Source organism: Pezoporus wallicus, unplaced genomic scaffold, assembly GCF_028554395.1.
Source record: "Pezoporus wallicus isolate ANWC-B61680 ecotype Strahan unplaced genomic scaffold, APGP_CSIRO_Pwel_v1 contig_13961, whole genome shotgun sequence".
NCBI classification, from domain to species: Eukaryota; Metazoa; Chordata; class Aves; order Psittaciformes; family Psittacidae; genus Pezoporus; species Pezoporus wallicus.
The window spans coordinates 262,485-275,766 of NW_026639900.1; the positions used below are offsets into that span (position 1 = coordinate 262,485).

General features: G+C 47.9%; 1 protein-coding gene across 1 annotated transcript; it reads right to left on the reverse strand.

The window, feature by feature from the left end:
• Positions 1–3,267: 3,267 nt before the first annotated feature.
• On the reverse strand, positions 3,268–12,609 carry AKAP1 (A-kinase anchoring protein 1). The gene is made up of 10 exons (XM_057416682.1): positions 11,310–12,609; positions 9,242–9,375; positions 8,738–8,864; positions 8,184–8,314; positions 7,212–7,389; positions 6,595–6,745; positions 5,895–5,962; positions 4,910–4,983; positions 4,402–4,467; positions 3,268–4,253 (listed from the first exon to the last, which is right to left on the reverse strand). Exons 1-10 carry the CDS (start codon positions 12,607–12,609, stop codon positions 4,194–4,196), a joined length of 2,289 nt encoding a protein of 762 aa, XP_057272665.1. The 3' UTR covers positions 3,268–4,193.
• Between the last annotated feature and the right edge of the window lie 673 nt (positions 12,610–13,282).

The window sequence follows — 13,282 nt, forward strand, 5'->3', positions numbered from 1 at the left end:
GGGTGTCTTGCTGAAGGGCAAAACCTGAGTAAGCAGCAAGCACAGACCATGAGCCCCCACCCCAGAAGCTTCAGACGCATCACTGGGAACACAACAGCCCAGTTCACACAAAGCAAAGGCAACTAAAGGAGGAAAATCACAACCACACGGGGAGCAGAGCAGCACAGAGCACTACAGGAGATAAAAAAAGAGCCCTCAAATGCGTGTGTCTGCGTGGACCCCACTACAGGTCCCCAGCCTGACTGAGACCCGTGCAAGAGCCAGGCTTCTTTGCAAGATGATTTATCCTCCAGTTTGTCACACTCTGCACCTGGTAACACAAGCTCACATCCAAGCAGATGTACACAGTGCTCACTGCCATTGAGCGCTGAGAGCAGGTTTTAATTACTTCTGTTGGGCCTTAATAAACAAAGTGAGATTACAGCAGTGATATACAGCATCCTTCACCTACCTAAAGGCTCCTAAAAGCACTGGGTTTGCCTGTGTAGAGTAATGCCATGCTTTCAGTTTGTGATCTGTCTCAAATACAAATGGGCCTAGAAATACGAAAATAAGGTTTGAATTTGTTGTAATTAAACAAAATAAGAACACCTTCACGCACTACCTTTGCAGCATCTCAACAGGAATTTCCTTCTCTGACTCACTGGTACTTGTCTGGCCGTTGCCTCTTTGCATAGAGCACACGGAACTGCGCTTTTCAGTACCCACAAGTCCATTTTTCAGCACAAGCACAATTTGCTCACTTCGGTTTGGTTGGGGGTGGGAAAGATACTATCTGATTGAAGAAGCAATCTTGGTTCTGTGCTCTGGGGTAGCTGTGTGCAGAAAGCTGTGTTTCCACCGGAGGAAAACCCAAGCAAATCAGGGGTCAGTCTCTGCAAGGGAAAAGTAACACTTCTGCGTTATCATCTCAAGTCCAGAAGCTGTGTAAGGACAAATCAGCACAAGCAGAGATACAATCTGGACCTGCGAGCAGAGAAGAACATCCAAAGCATGTAAATCAAGGTCCTATAGCCGCATCTTATGGCTCAAGATGACACGTATTCCTTCAAGGACTGAGAGCCGGAATAGCTGCGCTTCCAGTGCGGAAACCACCCAGAGCGGCAGCCGGCGGCGATGCTCGTCTGAGGCTCGAGTGCCATCTGCTGCTCTCCCACTGCTCCCAGTGCTCCATGGGACAGGCAACGAGCGCCACGCTTTGCTCACCCAGCTCGGCTCTGGAGCTGAGGGTCCCTGTTCTCATGCTTAAAACAAGACCACCAAACCCTAGTGGCCTCCTGGGGAAGGAGCAACATGAATCATACAAACCAGTAAGTCCCTTTGAGCCCATCTCCCGTCTCCCAGGGGAAGGCTGAAACCTTGCTACAGTCACACCTACAGCACAACTCCTGTCACCTCCTGCTCTCCACAAGGATGGAGAACACCTTCATAAGGAGCCAACCCTGGTTTTAGACACCAAAATACTCACCTTGGAATCTGCAGCAGCTTTTCTACTCGATTCAGCAAAAGAATGAAAGCTTCTGGCATGCATTCACCCCAGGAAAACCACTATAGGGCTAGGAAAGCCCAGGCTGGGTGTCAGGGAGGAGGTATGGTATCCACCAGCTCCAGCCCTAGGTGCTAAACACCTCAGATGCTTCAGCCTGGAACAGAGACAGGTGACAGAGAAGTCTATAAACTCGCAGGCAGCATAGACAAGCCAAAGCAGGGGCCATTACTCACTTTTCCATGGTCTCAGGAGGATGGATTAGCCAGGGATGCTTCCAGGCAATCCAGGAAACAAACAGGAAGCACTTTTTCTACTTCGTTTTTTTTATTCTTTTAGCAAAACATAACAGAGCTTCCTCGGCCTGCAGAGAACATCTAGAGCTTCTCGGGAATGGACACGCAGCAGGTATGAAGCTTGTCTGGTTTCATCCTCAACTTGTGAGCCTCCTGCTTTTGGTGGAGCTGAACTTGGGTGGCCGCAGGTCTCGTAAGGATCTCCAGACTTGCCTGTTCTGGGTGCTTCCTGCTAATACCCTGCTTAGAAAACTGCTCCTTTGCTTGCGAGAACGTGGAGCGCTCCCACCACCAGACACGCCAGCAGCAGGAGGATGCACCATGGCTCCAGAAGTCCAAAAGCAGCACCAGCGCTGGCAGGTTCAAGCTCACAGCATCAAAAGGATTGTCTGATGGTTTCTCTTCAATTCTTTTTGTCTTGTTGCAGTAACTTGTGTTGAACACACTTGGTTCCATGCAGCCCCAGTGGGGTCAGTCCAGCCCGTGCCCTCCCTTTTCCACACAGGGAGGGTGAATACAGGTTACTGCAAGAACAGACTTTTCCGGTTGCAAGGTGCTCAAATATCTTGAGTATTGAGAGCAAGGACAAACTGTTGACATCACTGCACTGCTTGGCTTCAACAAGAAACTTGTCATCATCTTGAAGAGGGGATTTTATAGCCTGCACAACACAAACAGACTCCCAAGTTTCTCTTTCCAATACACAAGGGTGACAAAAGGGACGCCCTGAATCCAGAGTAAGTTAATTCCACAAACATGCAACAGTCTCAAAGCCTTGAGTACCAGTGCTCAGACTAAGGCTTTCTAATAAGTAATTCACCATAAAAAATAAACCTGGGTTTCAGCTGGAAGTAAAATGAAGCCCTGGAGATTTGAAGCTTGACCTTTCTGCATCTCTTGCAAAGCCAGGATCAGGGCTCACCTGCTTACCCCATTAAGCTCCCTTCCCAGCCCTACATCATAGGAGATCAGGAAATGAAGGCTCTCAGTCATCACAGTTTGATTAAGACAGCTTAAAATTTGAGCTTTAATTGAAATGGAAAGAAACATTCCAAGATAATAGGTTTTATAGATTTCACTTAGTTACCAAATTGAGTTTTCACTTGATGTTACTGCAAACATGAACGTTAAACCATAAGCACTGAATAGGAGAGAACTCAAAAGAGAGAGATATAACCATATCATATCAGAAGGGCTGCACCAAATGCTTTTGTAGGGAACTATCCAAACACTGACATGTTAGCTCATAGGATGCAAAGACATACTTGAATCCACCTGAAAAAGCTTCTGAGGACTGACTGCATCAACCTCTTCCTGGTGAGTATCTTCTCTGCCAGCCATAAATCCCAGCTCAATACACACCTAACATGATACACATTAGAGGCCACGCGTTTAAAGAGTATCAAGTCAGCTTAAATTATTTGAGCAGAATTTTAAATACGTCATAGAAATCTCAAAAGGAGAAAAAAGAAAAATAAAAGGAAAGAGAGGAGAACACCACTGCAGCTTTAATGCCAAGTTATCACTTTCTTTTTAAACAGAACTGTACAGCAACATAATAAAGAACGCAGTGATGACAACTCCAACCAGACAGCAACCTAGTGGAATCCTAATCCTGTATACAGCAGAGCTGAAACACTCCCAACATTCAGATGCTCCAATGTTGGCTACCCTAATGCACTCCAAACCAGTTCTACCTACAGAGGACATTTTGGTGTGAAAAAGTTTCTGTAAAGTTCCCTTTGTTTCCAGTGTTTTTCTTGTACAAAATATTACAGTGTTGGGTTTTTTATATATATTTACAGACTTGCACAGCTAGAAAAATATAAACTACAATTGGGCTTGGCAATCAGTTCTTTTCTTTAAATACACATCATTTCAGAGCAAAAATTGTAGTGGTAACACATCCTGCCTTCAAGCATCTGCACAGAGCAGCTTTCTTCCTTAAGCGTATCAAGCCTAAAAACCATGACTGCAGTGAGACAGGTGCCACAGTAAGTGCAACGAATGCAATTCATCTACCTCCTGGCATAAGGAAGACACAAGATGAATATTGTTTATGCAGGTTAGTGGCACAATATAGAGAAATCCATAACTGAACATTAAATTCCTTAATCACATTCATTAATTTCATAGGCAGAGCCTGTTAAAAAAGGAAAACCAATGGAACTTGGAAGGAAAAGCAGACACTAAGTTCATGGGTATTATACATGTGGAACAACCACAGCTTAAAGGGCATTTGCTACCTTCGAACGAGCCGTAAGGTTTTAAGGTTTTTCCCATTCAGCTTTTGAGTAGAGGCCAGAGAGGATTTTTTGCTTTAAAGCTACAGTATTTGTCATTATGGCTTTTAATAACCCCGCCTTTCACTGAGATGAGGTATGTGTTTCTAGGGAAATGGTAGGACATTGCTAGTAGTCAAGCCACCGAGCAAGGCCTCTTTCCACCAGAGTTCTGTTTACGGACACCACCTAAAGGGAGGTGAAAAGAAAGAAAACAAAAAGTAGAAAGGTGAACAAGCCATTAGAAAAAAAAAAAACAATCGGCAAGTTCCTAATCAACAGTAGAAAGCCTGCATTAGCATCAACTCCAACAGAATAGGTATGTCAACACACGTACCTCATCGCCCATCAAGTTCCACAGCTGTATCAGTGGCAGTCCTGTTGCACTGTCATAATTTGTGACCTGGAAACAGAAAAAACAGAATGGGCAGCAGTTGTGGTGTGAGCCATGAAGGATGCAAGGCCAGCATCATTCACTCCCTGTCAGATACCCCTTCCTATGTGTAGGCTGGAGGAAATGCAGCTCCTGCCACCAGGCAGCAGCTGGAACACCCTGTGGGCAAGTTCACTTTCATCACTCAAATCTGTACCCTGGCTTTCTGCCCACATCACTCACAAGAGGGAATACTCATCCCTTCCCAAGCCACACAGCCCTCAGCAGTAACTGATGCTTCACCAGGAAGTTCTCAGCACCGCGATTTCTCAGCAAGCCCCTGCCCAGCAGCCAGACTTCCAGGCTCTGGCTTTGTTGTCTGTTTTCACACACACGCAGGATGTGGGCTGCACAGAGTCGCAGCAGCAGCAGCACCATCAGCAGCAGGACTTTCCCCAACAGCTCCACGTACCTGCGCCACAAGGACTGCGCCTCTGGTCATCTCGCCAACAGCCGCGTCAGCTTCAGGGGAGAAGTGATCCTCATCTTGGGGAGGAGCAGGAGAAAACAAAGCAGGGTCACAGGCTTTAAAGGCCAGAAAGGACTATTAAGCTCATCTTGCCTGACCTCCTGCACCCATTAGACCAGTGAATCCTCACCCTGTTGCTGAAACCAGCTTATTAAGCTGGAGATCACACAAGCATTATGCCTGCTGTGTTGCTGAAGGGAAGAATGAAGTGCTTTCTAAAGCCACTAGCTAAGTTAATATGAATTTAAGTGGCTGATGAATTAGGAGGCTTTAAAGATAGAAAACTGCCTATCTGCAGTACCTTTGAGCTGTCATTAGTATTTTGATCCTTAATAAACTAAGCTCAAGGGCCTCAGGACTTCACTGACCCTGAAGACACTACTGACCCACCTGACCCCCAGCTCCTACAGAAACCCCTTCCGTACAAGGCAGCTTTTTGGGCCCCCAGCCATCAGGCATCTCTACCACCATGGCACTCTGCCAGGGCTTGAATGGTAGCATTTTGAACACAGAACTATCCACATCAGTCACTCCACTAGGAAAGTATTAGATATTGGCTTAACACATTAAAACTAAGCTCACATTTACAGCTACTTTATGACAGAAGGTGGCAGAGTAGTTACAGCTACTTCACTTAACACACTGCCAGCCCTGCCAACTTGCTCTTTAGGAGAGTAATTCACTCTCTCCTCCAAGCAGGAAAAAGCCTGGACATTTATCATCTTTCCCCTGGAGTCTGACAGGTTCTGCCATGCTAGCACATTTAGAAGGATAAAATTCATTCTTTCCAGTCCTTGCTCTAGTCACACCAGAGGCTGTGCTTGCAATAGGAGAGGGAAGGTTCAGGCACAATCATCGCTTGCCCACTGCTGGCACCCACTGACACTGCAGGAGGACCGCCAATAGTAGCTGTCAGGAGCTCCATTACCTGGAAGAGGCACCACATTGTCCAGTAAAACTTCTGCTCCTTGGAAAGGCAGCGATAAAAAGTCAGACCTTAAAGAAAAGAGAAGCCATCAGAATGAGAACAGGGCTTTAAGTCACTCCTGTATTCTTTCAGGTGACATTGCTTAATCCATTGCTGTAACAGGGATTTAGTTTAAAATTGACGACAGTCCAAAACAACCTCCCAGCAACCTAAGCAGCAGCAATCCATTGTCTCATGAGCATGCCAGGTTGGACTGGGCTCCAAGCAAAAGCCACGTCCACCATGGAGCCTGGACTGCTTTCCTCCCACCTCTGGGCACAATCAGGTATTTAATGGGCTTGTGTAAGAAAACCCTCATCCAATACAGCTCTTCCAGACAGTGGGGCTGGAGCATAGAGAATCCCAATCTTATTCCTAGCTCAGCCACTAACTACACCTTGGGGCGTCCCAAAGGCATCCTTCTGCTCAGCTGCCACGCTGAAGTGACAGAAGTCACAATTTCCTCTTCCCTCCCCTTCAAGAACGCCTTGCAAGAGCTTGCTGTGCTGCCAGGGAGCCCACCCCTGCTGCTGAGGCAAACTTTTCTACCAATTCCCACTTCAGCTGGGGAAAAACCTAGAAGCAATTCAAACAATACAGATGCCTCTGATGAAGATTTGAGCCAGATATGGCCTCAGGCCATGGAAGAGGAGCTAGAGACCTGATTTGTCTGAGTGTGTCGACCTTCACTTTGTCATATCCTCCATAGTCCACATATCTGAGTTCTACTTCACTGGTCTCTTCAAAGTAGCTGATAACTTGAGCCCGTAGCCATGCCCCATCCAGGCCTGGAGCTGCACAGATAATACCAACTGCAGAACATAAGGGTAGAGAGAAGAAAGATCAGTGGATTTCCAGAAATCAGCACTTCAGGCGTTAGTTATGACTAATAACTCCTTTCCACACGATGCACCCTCCACTTTAGACCATGTACAGACAGTGACACTATGAAGATGTGGGAGTAGCTCCACACTTTGTCAGCAAAAATATACCAGGTGCCAGGTAGATAAGAAATAACCCAAGACTGACTTCTCTCCTTCTGAATTTCAATGTGCAACTAAGTGGCTGGAGAGGTATTCAGGGATGAGTGGGGTAAGGAAGAACAGAGCAACGCCTTGTGCTTTACCTATTAAGAAAAGCCCAAATAAATGGAATAACAAACGAACTGTCACATCTCACGCACTGGGAAGCCTCCCAAGCCTACCTCAGGGCAGCAGGATTTCACATGACCCTCCAGGTTTCTCAAGCGAACAGTTTGTGAGCAGCCAAGTTACTTGCCTTCTACCGGAGTTGGCAGAGTTGGAATTGCAGGTTGAGAGTAGCAGACAGACATCTGCTGTTCAAGGCTCCTCAGGACATGGAAAGTGGGGTGAGTGTGCTGCTGCAGGAACATGTGCCCTGCATCGACTTGGTGCGCCACGACCACCTCCACAGTCACTCCATCCGGGAGGAAGAGCTGTCACGTGGAGGAAAGAAGCTCTCATTAGCGTTCACTGCAACTCAAGCTTCATTCGCAGCAGCTCCCTGTTCCACCAGCACCTCCTGAGGCTTACAGCCGTGGCAAAGTAGTATTTCACTTCTAAAGACTGCTCTGGATCAGGAGCAGAAGGCTACCCATTGTTAACTCCCTGCTGTTCTCAAGGAAATCAGACTTGGGCTGGGGCCCATCTTGTACCCAAAAAGACTATCAGCACAGAGCAGCTGCAAGACTCATTTACCCAAGAGATCAGCGAGCAGAGTCAGGAACGATGGGTCAAGCCATGCTGCACTATCAACACTGTGCAACTTGCCAGGATTCCCTGCCCATGGAGGTTTTAAACATCAAGGTAATCTTCACAGGGATTGTCCAAGATTTGTCACAGAAGCCTCATTTTCAAAGTCATTTTCCCTGGCTGCTAGAGAGCCACTGTGCTGGGCAGCTTCTGAGCATTACTGTGCTTGGAATACATCCAAAATGCCTTTAATTTGCCAGCATAAATTCAATTCTCTAGAATAAAGCCTATCTTCACATCCAAGGAAACAGTTATGTGCACAGTCACTACAGGCACAATGGGAACAGTAGTGGAAGAACAGGTAGGTAAACCTGATCTCTTAACAGTAAAATCAACCAAACAACAACCAGCTACACAAAATCAAACTTGGTTTGAGGGCATCTGTGAGCCAGCGACATGGATACAGCATCCTACAATGGCAGTGACCAGCAACAGCCTTCCACCCTGACATCAGCATAGCCAGCAAGCTGGGACTCACCCAGGCAGTCATAAGGAGGGAATGAAGTGTCAGTGGTGCTGGTGGAGGTAGATCGTGGACATTGGCAAGACACAGCTCCTTGAACTTCATGCCAATCAGGCTCAGTACTTTTTCTACTTGATGTGGGAAACCTGGAAGACAGAAGTTCCACAGAAGGTCTGTAGCACAGATTTGGTGAGGACAACCCCAGCCTTGCCACTTGAATCAACACAGCTGCCAGAGCCTTCTGCACTACAGCAACAACTTCAGTTTCAGCAGATTGGCCATGTAACTGATACACATCCCATAGCTCCTCCTGGAGGCCCGAAGTGATCCTACAGATGGTGTTGCTTAAACTACAGCAGATGAAGACATTAAAACACATTCTCACCTCTAGAACGGCTCACATGCCAAGGCACAGGTGACCTGGCACAGACCTCTACTGTAACAGCACTGAAGAGAAAGCTTTGTAAAGCACTGGACTAAGAGGCACTAACCCTGTTTGAACTCCTTGCCCATCTAATTAAGGCCCCCAAGGTACGTATTAGACAATGAATTAAGAGACTTTCACTTACCTTCAATGTGACAGACCTGGGAATCATGGAAATAAGGCTTTGTCGAGACATAGATTTTGGCACCAGATTTCTGCCTCAGGAAGCTCATAAATTTTCCTTGTCTGCCAATCAAGCGGCCAACTAATTCCTTTATGAAGGGGACAAGAAAGCAACAGTCAGCAAGAGAAATATTGATCAACCAACGCTGTTCTCTGCAGCTTATTTCATCACCTGCTCTGAATAACTGTGTACCCTCAAAACCTTCTGAATGCTTTCAAGGCATCTGAACAACAGATTGGGGTGGAAGATCATGAGTAATTATAAGTGCCACAGACTTGAGTGCCTCATGTTTACAGTTTGTCCTGGCTCTTCCCTCCTGCTGAGTCCTAATGGGAGCGAATCTCTTAAACCCTCCTCTGTTGTTGATGCCCTTGAGAAGGCACCAAGCCAGTGCAGGACAGGAAGAGCCAGAAGACGGCTGTGTAGGGCAGGGCAGGATGCAGGAGCAGGCCAGCAGCTGCTTACCTTTGGGACTTCTATTTCCCAGATGACGTGGTCACACTTGCTGGTTTCTCTCCCTGTCTTAGTGTTCTGCTGAGTCACTGCGTTCTTCATGGCACAGCCACTGTTCACAAAGTCCGTACCACATTCATCCAATCCTGCAAGACATGCACATGTGTCAGCATTCAGACAACCCCCCCAGTCCAGCTCCCAGGCACAAAGCTGTGAAAAGACATCATTTCATAGAGAGGTTACATAGAGCTGTTCTCATGCCTTCACTCAGGGTGCTCCTGTATTGGGTTCTCCAGTGTGTCAGAAAGGGTTCCCATCACATGCAGCCTACTGAAAGTTTCCTTTTATTCCTACAGAAAAGCCTGCACAGCTCTGGGAATGCCACAGGAAGCAGCCCGACTTGAGCCAGCATCCTTCAAACACAGTGACCTCTTACACAGCGGCTGACACAGACACCAGAAACCAAAGTTACCAAAAGCTGAAGGAGAGCCTGCTGCTGCCCAAGGAATTCTGCATTCCACCCACGGCCTGGGCAGGGCTCTTCACAGGGAGTTTAGCAGGCAAGGAGGGACGTGCAACCTCTTCATCTGCTCTTTGTGCAGACATTACACTCCTGCCCCAGCAGATGGTGCACAGGGACCTGAGTGCCAGGGGTGGTCCACTGCTAGGGGGGGTAGGGGATTGCCTCTTGCCCAAATCGCTCATATGCCTGAGGAAGCAGGGTGCCAGAGCCAAGCTACAGCTTCTTCCCAAACCATCAGCTGATACAAGGAACGTTTCTACTTGGGAGGGGGACAAACTCGAACCTCTTCCTCCTGGTTGCATCCCAGATACAAGCAGTGTGACACATGGCTGATCCTTCCTTCAGATTAACAAGCAGAAGCGTGAAGACCCTCACTTGCCTGCAAGTATTCAGGCCATCCAGTGCAGGACCAAAGAGAAAAATAAACCAAACACCTGCTTCACATTTGCCACATCTTAACTAGGAACACAGCACAGATGCCTGGAAAGGCAAGGATGGGGATGGAAGCCTCAAAGCCTGGGTGTGAGGCTCAGCTGTGTGACCTCTGATCCCACATTAGCACCCTGCTCTGTCCCCTCTCCCTGCCCATCAGCTGTCTGGGTGTTGAGGTCTCAGCTCATCACCATCAGGCTCCACCACACATTTGTACCTTTTGCCACACCAGCATTCACAACAAGGCAAACCCACCATCTTCCTACAGTGATTCTCACTAAAGGAAATGTTCTGTGGGTTTAATCCTTAATTGTTGGCAAACTCAGTGCACATGCCTTGCAACAAGCAGCCTTCGCCGCAGCAATTACAAAAGGCACCCTGTCATTAAGGGCTGTTGGCACCACAGGGTCTTCTAAAGGACTTGAACATCCATCCCAAGGTCACACAGGTTAACATTTGCTCAGACAGCTTTTCGTTCTGCCACATACACATCAGCCAGGGTCCAGAAGGCAAAAGCAACATAGACAGATGGGGAAACTCCATGACCACTGTTCCCTGTTGGGATTTCTTGGCCCGCACCTTCCCTTCCAGGTAAAAAGGCTTCGGGGGAATTGGTCTGCAACCAACTGATTTTATCACAGTTCATGAGAGCACTTCCCTGCTTCGTCCAGCAGCACCTAAGAAACCTGCCTCATGGCCCCTTACAGCAGCAGCTCACAGGGAAGAGCCCAGGGCTTGCTAGAGGCTGCTGGAACTGAAGCAGAAACCATTGGGATGAGCAGGTTTCAAACCAGCAAGGTGTTCAGCAGCCTGGCCTACATCCAGACACAGTTCATTTCACTGGGCTACTCGAGAACATGCTCAGCTTTAGACAAGAAGCTCTGTGCTCAACAGGGACCAGCCTGTTCACCCCTTTGCAGTATACCCTGAAGATCACCCAGCTGACACTGGATCCTACAGAGATACCAATTCTGAGAGCAAATGCAGACCCACCTGCACCTGAGGGCGAAATAGTCATTTACTGGAGAAATTAAACAGGAAGCTTTATCTGCACATCCAGGAGGGCTACAGCACATAAAATGCTTGTTCACCATGGGCGTGTAAGAGGATTTTCAAACTGCTTACCTTGTAGGCAGTCTCCATCTATTCCTGGTGCCTTGCTACACTCATTACACAGGTCTGGACCATCCTCTTGCAGCACTCCATTGCTGTATGGCACTTCATTGTCTTCAGGCAGCTTCAGAGTAGGTTGAGTTTCACTTGGCCCGGAGCTCTGCCCAGCACTTGTGTCTCGGGTTGCAGATAAACTCAGTAACCCTGAATGCTGGCCCGATGCAACAGCCAGCATTGTGCTCTGCAGCAGGCCCTCCACACATGCCCCATCCTCACATGCGGATGTGCTGCATGAAGAGCCCTCCCTAACCAAAGGTGACTTTTCTGGAGAACCTTTGTGGTTCTCCACAGGAGTCCGAACACCTCCCTGGGACTCCCTGCACACAGGGGTCTTCATCTGACAGTCTGTTGTGGCTCCCTCAATGGGGCTTTGCCCTAAACAGCTTGAACATGTAACATCCTGATCCTGTTCCTCTGTCTGTGGGGATGTCAGTACCACAGCATCATTCTGTCCAGCACCGTTCGTATCAGCTACTGCAGCTTCCTCTGCAAGTGTCTGATCAGTGGAAACAGCACTTGCCGTCTCCAGAGGTGCCTCAGCTTGGCTAGCAGCAGCCTGGCAGAGCTGAGTGGACCCATCACTCGCAGCACCTGACAGCACTTCCTCAGTTGCTGCCAAAATGACCTTGGAAACAATCTGTATCGTCACTTGCTCAATTTTCTTAATGTCTTCCTTGCACAAACCCACTCCTCTAACCTTCTCTCTTCTCAGTTCATCTCCTTTTGGCTGTGTGTCCTCCTCCTCCTGACACAAAGGTACAGTACTGGCAATTGACCTGGACACGTCTTCTTCCCCTGGCTGCTCTGAACAGGCAGGCTCCCAAGGGAGAGAAACACAAGCAGGGACACTCTTTTCATCTTGAGATCCCGTTTCTTCTAGTTTTTCACTGTCGTTCTCAAGGGTGCTGGGCTGATTCGTTGTCACTGGCAGGGCTGGTGAGAGATCCAGTCTCTCATCAGTGTGACACAGAACAGAGGGCATCGTCAACCCTGCTGTCAGCAGGGAGGTCGAGGTTTTGTTCTCCGTGTGCTCCTCTTCCAGCAAGGAGAGCTGTCGTTGTGGAACACATGGTTCTGTTCCTGGTGCTGAATCCTGCTCTGTCACTTCTTCCTGCTGCTCTTCAGCAGCTACTGCTGGTTTCTCTTGATAGGTTCTATGCTTTTTTCTATGGGAATAAATCCACCAGCACCCATAAAGTGCCAGCACTCCAGGTACGGCAAACGTGATGAAACTACGGAAGCATAAAGACATTTTGAAAGTCTCCACAGTTATACCTAGAAGGAGAAACAGAAAGCATCTTACAATAGCCACGGGGAAGGGAACAGGAAGACTAAAGTTTCATAAATGCCTTGAGGTACCTCTAGTAGTAGGAACAGGCTTGTTTTCCATTTGCTTTTTAAATTCACATCTCTGCTCTACAAGAGACCACGGAACGAGATCCTGACCTAAGACCAGGGATCTCTGGACATTTCTCACCATTACAGTCATCAGTTTCACCTTACCCCCCTTTCCACTCGAACCCATTTCACCTTCTTTCCCCTGCCTCCCCTTTGCTACACACAGGGACAGCATCCAGCACTGCAGTCTCTCCAGCAGCAGGCTGGCTTCATAACAGTTTGTTCCACATTAAATTCCCTACATGGACAACTGCTACTCTGACTTTGGAGCTGAAAGCTTTCTCTTTGACTTCAGAAAGTGTGTGAACCCTTCCCTGCCTGGACACCCCTGGCACTCATGGGCCAGCCATGCTTCTCCATCTACAAGCCTCCTCTACAAGCCTTCTATGAGGCAGGGCTGAGAGGCATTTCCATTTCCTTCAGGAAAGCCTGGAGCTGGCACACAGAGCTGAACTTCCCCACATCCCCAGAACAAAGAGTGCAAAGGACACTCAGTTTATATTTTCACTGGGCAGGAATGAAAGCAG